The 8,505-nt window shown below is 65.1% G+C and overlaps 3 protein-coding genes across 3 annotated transcripts in view; 2 read left to right on the forward strand and 1 right to left on the reverse strand.

Moving 5' to 3' along the window:
• Positions 1-1,754, forward strand: part of CHLNCDRAFT_59143 (hypothetical protein) — a gene marked incomplete at its 3' end in the record, with an annotated part of 4,326 nt that extends 2,572 nt beyond the window's left edge. The window contains exons 10-15 of the mRNA XM_005843690.1: positions 44-157; positions 462-588; positions 762-862; positions 1,054-1,144; positions 1,283-1,338; positions 1,470-1,754. Coding sequence (XP_005843752.1) covers positions 44-157; positions 462-588; positions 762-862; positions 1,054-1,144; positions 1,283-1,338; positions 1,470-1,754 — 774 coding nt within the window. The remainder of the gene's footprint in view (positions 1-43; positions 158-461; positions 589-761; positions 863-1,053; positions 1,145-1,282; positions 1,339-1,469) is intronic.
• A 3,776-nt stretch (positions 1,755-5,530) lies between these two features.
• Positions 5,531-6,227, reverse strand: CHLNCDRAFT_13084 (hypothetical protein; the record flags this gene model as incomplete). Its single annotated transcript, XM_005843745.1, has 4 exons — positions 5,531-5,577; positions 5,659-5,887; positions 5,963-6,062; positions 6,133-6,227. Coding segments are annotated over 4 exons (471 nt in total), but the record flags the coding sequence as incomplete, so codon positions are not given.
• Positions 6,228-7,088: 861 nt separating this feature from the next.
• CHLNCDRAFT_139841 (hypothetical protein) overlaps positions 7,089-8,505 on the forward strand; it is a gene marked incomplete at both ends in the record, with an annotated part of 3,968 nt that continues 2,551 nt past the window's right edge. The window contains 4 exons of the mRNA XM_005843691.1: positions 7,089-7,170; positions 7,404-7,513; positions 7,643-8,154; positions 8,316-8,438. Of these exons, the coding sequence (XP_005843753.1) occupies positions 7,089-7,170; positions 7,404-7,513; positions 7,643-8,154; positions 8,316-8,438 (827 nt within the window). The remainder of the gene's footprint in view (positions 7,171-7,403; positions 7,514-7,642; positions 8,155-8,315; positions 8,439-8,505) is intronic.

The following is an 8,505-nucleotide window of genomic DNA, read 5'->3' on the forward strand; positions in this document are numbered from 1 at the left end:
CCTCCCCCTCCCCCCCTCGCCCCCTCCCTCCCCTGCCCTGCAGTCTGCGCGCGACAAGGCCAGCAAGGAGTTCCGCACCGCCACCTCAGCCATCCTCTTCTCCTCAGATGTGTCGGCGCGCGGCGTGGACTACCCCGACGTCACCATGGTGCTGCAGGTGCGGCGGTGGTGGCGGCGGCGGTGGTGGTGGTGTGTGGTGGGCTGGTGGTGGTGGTGTTTGTGTTGGCGTGGAGGTGGTATGAAATGTTTAGGGAGTGCCACCATTGGTGCTGTGCGATGAGCTGCGTGTGTGTTTGGTGGCGCGTGTGGGTTTGCGGGAGATGATGGCAGGGCGCTTCTCGGCGGCAGAGAGATGGCACACCAGGTTGCCGCGCCTGGTCAACTCTCCACCTGCACACGCCCGCCCCGCGCACACACATATACAATACCGCACCCTGCCCTCCCCGCCCCGCCCGCTGCAGGTGGGCATCCCCAGCTCGCGGGAGCAGTACATCCACCGCCTGGGGCGTACAGCGCGGGCGGGCCGCGCCGGCGTGGGCCTGCTCATCCTCATGCCAGAGGAGCAGCACTTCATGCGCCAGCTGCGGGGTGGGTGGCACGCCGCGCCGCGCTGCGCTGTGCCACGCTGAGCTGCGCTGTGCCGTAGCGTAGCGTGCCCAGCTGTGCTGTGCTGCTCTGCCGCGCTGTGCCCGGCATGTGTTTGGGTTGGCGAGCTCGTTCCCACCCACCCCTCCCCCGCCCGCCCGCTCGCCCGCCTGCAGACCTGCCGCTGACTGCGGAGCCAGGCGTGCCCACCACGCCCCAGGACGTGGCGGCGGTGAAGGCGGGCCTGGCCCGCGTGGGCGACCGCCTGCCCGACATGGTGGGTTGGCGGGAATGGGCGTGCGGAGTGCGGATGTTTGGGTGTGGTGGTGGCGCGGATAATTGGGCAGCCCGGCAGGCCAAACACCCACGCCCTCTTCTTTTGTTCGGTGGGCCTTGCCCACGTCCTCGCCTGTGCGACGCCACACCCCCTATGTGTGAGTGTGTGTGTGCGTGTGTGTGTGTGTGCAGGCCTATGCCGCCTGGCTGGGCTTCTACAACAGTGCCAAGGGCATGGGCTGGTCTAAGCCCGAGCTGGTGCAGCAGGCCAACCGCTTCTCGGGTGGGGCATCCCCTGCCGCGCCGCCGCGCTGCGTGGCGCGGCGCTGCGCTGCGCTGTGCTGCGCTGCAGCGTGTGTGTTGCTCTGTTGTAGGTGTTTAACCCCCCGCCTCCCTTTGCTGCCCCCGTCCGCGCCTGCAGCGGTGATGGGCCTGTCGCAGCCGCCGCCGCTGCAAAAGAAGACGATTGGCATGATGGTGAGTTGAGCAAGCGCCGGGCAGGAAGCCTTCTAGTCTGCAGAGGGCTTGCTACACCCCCACGCATTGCCGGTTTGGCATAGGCACGCCGCATGCTTACCTGCCGTCCCCACCCGGGCCTGCTGCTGCAGGGCCTCAAGGGCGTGCCCGGCCTGCGCATCGACGACAGCGGCGGCGGCGGCGGCGGCCGCAGCGGCGGCTGGGGCGGCGCCGGCGCGAATGGCGGCGGCGGCCGGCAGCAGCAGGCCAGGCCGGCACAGGTGCACCAGGGGGCCAGCTACGGCAGCGTGGGCGCCAACGGCGAGGGCGGCGCCGGGCGCAAGCGGGGCCGTGGAAACGGTGGCGGGCGCGGCGGCGGCGGCGGCGGTGGCGGCGGCAGAGGCCGCGGCCCGCCTCCCGGCGCTTCCAACTACTGACCAGCCTCCCAGCCACTAAGACCAGTGGCCCAGTGCCAATGGCTGACTCAGCCTCAGCAACGAACGTTTCGCCAGTGACTTATGGTATCGGATACAACATACATAATGCATTGCACCGCAATTCGCCTGCCTCTGTTTGATTTGGAAAATTCCTTTGCGCCGTGCCTCAACCGTTACCAACCATTCTTCAGTGCGCCGCCGCCGCTGCGCGCCCCCGGTATGCATTTGTTCTCTGGATGCCCTCCCCTCCCCCGTCCCGACGCCTCTACTTTGCTCAAGAGTCGGGCCGGTCCTGCGCCGCCACCCGCACGCCTCGCCCTGACCTGCTGACCCAAGGCTCGCCTTGTGTACAGGCAAGGCAGGACATGAATAAAATGGGATGCCAGGCTGTGTAAAGCAAAACAATTGGAAAAGTGTTTGTGACATCAAAAGGTTCGAACACTATGCCATAGGTGGCTGGAAGAATGGGTGGCTCCTTGGCCCCTGTTGACATACACTGGGCAGAGGGAGGCAGACATATGGTAGCAGGAGCTGGGGCTGTGCGAGAGATGAATTGAAACAGGAAAGTTGATGCATGTTAGCACAGCCGTAATGAAAAGTGATGAAATCCTGGGCAAAAAGATATTGTTTAGATGGCATGAACAGTGAAAGAATAGTTGGGTCGTCGGCACGTGGGCGATGAGGCAGCAGCGCTACCTACTGCCCTCCCTACTGCCTCTCCCCTGCCTCCTGAAGCCCGCCTCCCTCCTCCTCCTCCTGCTCGTCACCATCATCCCCACTGCTGTCGTCGCCCTCCTGGAAACTGTGAAGGTAGGCCAGGCCCGAGCCTCGGCTGCCAAACCCGGCCACCAGCGCCCTGGGCCGCCGCGCCAGCCGCCGACCGTGCCCGCCCAGCGGCACCTCCAGCCGTGGTGCCACCGCTGCCAGGTGCCGCAGCACCTCTGCAGCCGTCTCCGTCCAGCCTCCCTGGTAAACGAGTCGGCGCAAGTGTGGCAGGCGCGCCAACGTGGCGTCCACGTCGTGCTGACTCAGCGCCACCCAGCTGGAAAGGTCGAGGCGCGTCAATGATGTGGCAGCGGCCAGCGAGGCCGGCAGCGACTGGAACCAGTTTCGGTCGCACGAAAGGTGGCGGCAGGCTGCAGCAGACAGGCAAGCAGGCACGCACGGTTGGCAGGTACAAACATGAATAGCAAGCTACTGAGTAGTGGCTGGCCAGGCACAGCCACACCTCACCTTGACGGCTGCTGGTCGCAGCAGCTGCTGCTGCTGCTTTTGCTGCACCCGCTCACCAGACAGGTAGTCGCCGGGGGGCAGCTCCTGCAGCTTGTTGGCCGCCAGGCTGAGGCGCCGCAGGCCGCGACGGGCCACCACACAGGGTGGCAGGCTGCCGGCGAGGCAGCCCTCCAGGCGCAGCTCGGTGAGGCGGGGCGCCTGGGTCATCAGAGCCTCCACGGCGGCATCCAGGTCGGGGCTGGTGCAGTGCAGGACCTCCAGCGCCCGCAGCGACGCCAGCTCAGCGCAGCCCGCCAGCTCAGCGGCCCGCACCTCCGCGCTGTGCAGCGTCAGTCGCGCCAGGCGCGCGCGCGGAGGCAGCAGCGCCGGCAGCAGCGCTGCCAGCCGCTCTGCCGTCTGCAGAAGGGCCTCCTGCTCCTCCTGCTCCTCGCCCTCCTCACCGCCTGCCGCCAGTCCAGTCTCTGCCACCGCTGCTGCTGCTGCTCGGCCGCCTGCCTGCCGGCCCCGGAACAGCCCTGGGTTGCGTTCGCAGTGCCTCAGTACCCCACCCTCGACCTGTACAAGCCAGCGGCAGGCAACCAGCTTGCCAGCAGCTGCTGCGCGGGGGGACTAGCAAGTGCATGCCAAGCCCAGCTGGTAGCGCGGCTCGCTGTAGCAGCGGCGACTGTGCAAGAGCGATCGATGCGTCCCTCCACAGCATCCAGCGCCCACCTGGAAGCGCTGCCCCCCACAGTCAAAGTCAAATGCCCGCAGCTGAGGGAACTCGGCCGGCGGCGGCAGCTCCAGCGCGCCAGCGTTGCGGTCGCCCTCCCACAGCTTGAGCAGCCGCAGGCAGCTCAGCGCGCCCAGCGCACGCACCGGCGGCAGCGCATCCCAGCACACCAGCTCAAGCCGCGACAGGCGGCCCAGCCGCGCCACGGCCTCGATAAGCGCGGCAGGCACCTCCACAGCGTGCACGCGCAGACGGCGTAGCGAGGCAAGGCTGCCAATGGCAGCGGAGGCGTCGGCTGACAGGCTCGAGGCGCCAGCGTTGAGGGCCAGGCTGGTCAGCTGTGGAAAGCAGGCCGCCGCCTGCACCGCCGCCGCTTCCGCACTCAGCAGCTCATGGCAGCAGATGGTCAGCCGGCGCAGGCGGCCGGCCAGCGGCCGGCACAGCAGCGAAAACAGGCTGATGATGCTGAGGCCTGCTGCCGACAGCGCTGCCGCTGCGGCGGCGGCTGCATCGGATGCTGCCGTCGCGTCTGTCGGGTCAAAGTGCCAGGTGGGGCTGGCCGCCACGCGGAGGTGCGCTATGAAGGGGCCCACACGGCGCAGCAGTGCCGACTTGGCAGCAAACCACTGCGCCCGCTCCTCATCCGGAAGGCGCTCCAGCGGCCCCAGCCGCAGCACCTGGTGGCGCCAGAGCCCCGGCTGGCTGAAGACCAAGCTGTGCCACCTTTTGCAGACGAGAGCCGCGGCGGGCCTGCACCAGGAGAGGACAGCGGCAGCGGAATGGTGTCAAGACTGGGGCGGAAAGAGGGGGAGCGAAACTGGTGAGGGGCTTTGGGGCGCTGACCCCAGCAGCAGAGGGACATGCCTGCGGCAAAGCAGCTGCATTCAACAAGGCAGGCGTCGGAGTGGCGGCGTGAAGCCTTGCACCTGCACTTTGTTGGCAGGAGCTCCAAAATGAGACCCACGACCTCGCCTGGTAGGTCATCCATCCTGGCGGAATCAATCATGGCGCGGCTGCAGAGCGGAGAGGCAGGGACGGGAGGAAATACAGCCTCTCTGTTGGGCGGCGCACCCAGGCGCGGCAGCGGCGGCGGCACCAAGGAGGCCTGCAGTTATACCTGCACCGCGCTGGCAGGCTCGCAGAGAGGCTTCACGCCCTCGACGCTGGTCATTCCAAGAGGGCGCAGCGAGGAGGAGGGTGGGCAGGGAGGTGGAGCCTGTGGGCTGGAGACAACGAGGCCGCTCAATGTTTGCCCTCAACCAGTCTTTGGCGACTGGAAATGCTATCATTGCAATGAAGAAGGAGCTTTGCAGCCACCAAACTCTACTGCCGCTCAGCACGCAGCAGGGAGAGCCATGCTTTGAATTTTGGCATCCATTCAGCGACCACATGCTTGTGATGATTTGTAATTTCATCGGGGCCGAAGGTCAGCAGCGATCGCACGAGCTGTATTGAACGGCCGTTCAGTAGCCTGCTTTGAAAGCTCGAAAGCTTTTGAAATCGTGATTTACAAACGCTAGCACATGGCGCCCTGAGGCTGCATGCCAGTCCGAGGCCGCGCCGCCGCAGGCGGCACCCGCCAACTACGTTGCAGGCGTCAGCGCCGCCCGGGCAGCCTCTCCTGTCTGATTTTCTCTATCGCCGCAGCCTGTGCATTGTAGCGGCCTTGGAGAGACGCCAGCTCCTCGGTGCACAGCTTGTGGTTGGTGGCAGCAGGATTCTTGTCAGCCACATTGGGGTCCACCACGTATCTGCATGGGCAGGGAGAAGGAAGGGTGTGCGGGGAGGGACAGGAGAGAGAGGACATGGGGATGGCTTGCATCACTCACGTGTATGTCGATGAAATGGTAATCCTCTCGATAGGCATCACAAAGATACCTGAAGCAGCCAGGACGAATGCCGGATCGATGGATCTGAAACTAACAACGTACAATCTGAAATTTGTTCCTGAGTTCTCACCTTCTGTGCGAGTTGGCAGCTCCTCCAGCCGGGCCAGCGTCTCAATTCCTTCGACAACCTCGCCAAACACCGCATAATGTTGGTCCAGGTGCGGGGCTGGGCCGAGGAGAAGTGAGAAACTCGAGCCGCCGCTGTTAGGGTCATCGTTGCGGGCCATGGACAGAATTCCACGTCGGTCGTGCTTAACATCAGGGTGCAACTCCAGCGGCACGTGGCGAGTAGCGACCTCCTGTAACAGACCAGGCTGGTAAAACTGTTAGAACAACAACAAGCTATACACGGTCTTGTTGTGTATGTTGACCACCTGTTGCATGCGAGACATGGGGGCTAATCGTCCCCCCGATATATCCGCGACCTGGGCCACAAAACCTTTGTCGACTCGGAAGAAGTGATTCGTGTTATATCTGCAACAAGATCACGAAACGTTGAGTTGGACTTCAAGAATGGATCCCCAGAAGAACTCAGTACTCTCACAGGCCCAGCTCTGCGCATCGCCGGATGTGATCGGCCGTTTTGGGGGCAACGTTGGGGTAGAATGCCATGTGAACATCCCCAAACGCCGTCTGCAGACGGGCAACGCGCGTAGCGGCGGCAGCAGCAGCGGCGGTGGCGGGGCGGTGAGTGGCAAGGTAGGCGCTGTGCGAGGACCCGGGGGCACCGGGAGGACAGCTGAACTGCACCTGAAATACTACGCGGTCCCTGGAGAGGGCTGTTAGGGACGCCGATGGGTTTGCCAGAGCCTTTATTAGCAGGCCGAAACCGAGGGCCATGAGGAGCAGCCCCTTCACGCCCATGGCTGATCAAGACGCTTCCCCAGTAATAAACGACAAACCGCGACGAAGTAACACAGCCGCTCTTTGCTGCGGTGACGAGGGAGGGTTGTTCACTAGACGGAAACACAGCAACAAACAGAACTGGCAAAATTTTGGAGAGAACGAGCTCAAAGCTGGAGGCAACAGTGGCGCAGCGCAGCACAGCACAGCGGCTGCCGGGGATGCCGCCAACCCGTTTATGAGTCGATGCAGCCAGTTGGTGCACAGGCAACGTGATGAACCCACTTGATCTGTTGGTGCCTATGGGGGACCCAAATTGCGCTGAGGCATTGGTGCTGGAGTTTGCTGATGATGAGGCAGAACAGGGGCTGCAGCCCAGCGCCATCGACCGAGGACTCGACATGCCCGGCAGCAACAACTGCAGAAGCAGCAACGCCGGCTCAAAGTGCGCGTGCATCACAGTGCTAGGCAAGGCCTGCTCTCTTCGTCTTGCGCTTCAGCGCAGCGTATGCATGCATTCCACTGCTCACCCACCTCCCGTCCCCTCCTGCAGGGAAGCGCTAGCTCGCAACCGACAATCTGGTGTCCACCTGCTCCTTGTCGGAGGGCTCACGCTTCATGCACAACGGTGCCGCCCGCTTGCGGCTGGATCCCCGCATGGCCGACAGCTGGCGCCAGGGGCAATACACAGTGCAGAGCAAGGCTGGCGACGGCAGCAAGCAGCGGCGCTCGTCCGGAGGTGAAGGCGGCTTGGTGGCAGCCCACGAGGACGACCCAAAATTGGATTTCGTCCCATGTTCTGGATCATGCGCCCATTGTCTGGTTCATGATGTGTAGGGAGCAGACGGGAAGTATTTGCAAGAAAGAGGCCCAGCCAAGGCGGCAGGCACGCTGGCGCCTGCGTGGCGGCGCTGGCGGCAGCACTGCGGCAGCACTGCGGCCTACAGGCGCGTTCATCTTCTGTGTTTGCAGTCTGTCACAAATTAGAGCCCGCTGCAGGGGTGATGGAGCAGCCGGGCCAGCTTCCAGCACTGCCCCGGGCGCTGGACGTTCAGAGGTTTGCCGGCGCTCGTGAGCAAGAGGTGAGGCGATGGTGACATTGGCGGTATGGCACCTCGCCACATGCTTGCTTGGCCTCTGCGCACCCTGCACCTTGTTTGGCTGCCTGCCGACTTGTCCAAGTCGGTCCTGTGCGCGCAAGCTACCTGCAGATCCGGGCGCTATGCGCGGCGCTCAAGGGCAGCAAGCTGGGCGTCAAGTTTGGAGTGGCGGCGCTGCCGCGCCACCTTCGGCGGCGGGCAGGCAGCCACAAGCCGTTCCACAACCACCGCTTCCGTCCAAATGCCAAGCTGGCGGGAAAACGGCGCAAGCTCAACCCAGTCGCCGAGGCCGGCGAGGAGGAAGGCGGAGCAGCAGCGGCGTCATCGACAACAGCTGCAACGCAGGGTGCTCAGTCGGGCGAGGTGACCACGGCGGCTGTGGCGCGGCCCTTCACAAACCGCCGCATGCGGCGCCAGCCGGCGGCGCTGCAGGAGCGCTTCCGCCAGTCGGCCGCGTGGACGGAAGCCTCCCTGGCCGCCAGCGCCGCGGCTGCTGCCACAGCAGGCGCGGCGGAAGCCTCGGGGGCGGCAGCCGCCCCTGCAGCACCAGAGGGCATCAGCGGCAGCCCGCGGCGGCTGGAGATGCATGTGTGGCACGCCAAGCGCCTGGCGATGGAGGAGCGGTGAGCAGGCAGCGGGCCAACCTCAGCTTCCCTTGCATCGGATGCATGCATGGGCTGGTGCCGCTGCAGCACGCACCCTCTGCTGCCTACCTTTGTCTCCTGTCTGCACAGGCCTGACGAGCCCGTGCCACGCCCGTGCTGGGCTGCGCTTCCCCCTGCAGGTATGGCTGGCTGCTGCCCGGGGGCGCGGCGGGCCAGGGCCGCGGCAGCCGCTCCTTTGTGCACGTTACCCGCGCCTCCGCCCTGATGCACGATGCCTCCTACATGTGCCCCCTGCTGCTCAGGTGCTGCAGCAGCCCTGCTTGGGCCCTGCCTGGGTTTGTGCTTGATTATGCTGTGTGTGTGGGGGGG

This window comes from Chlorella variabilis (genome assembly GCF_000147415.1).
Source record: "Chlorella variabilis unplaced genomic scaffold CHLNCscaffold_27, whole genome shotgun sequence".
In the NCBI taxonomy this organism is placed as follows: domain Eukaryota; kingdom Viridiplantae; phylum Chlorophyta; class Trebouxiophyceae; order Chlorellales; family Chlorellaceae; genus Chlorella; species Chlorella variabilis.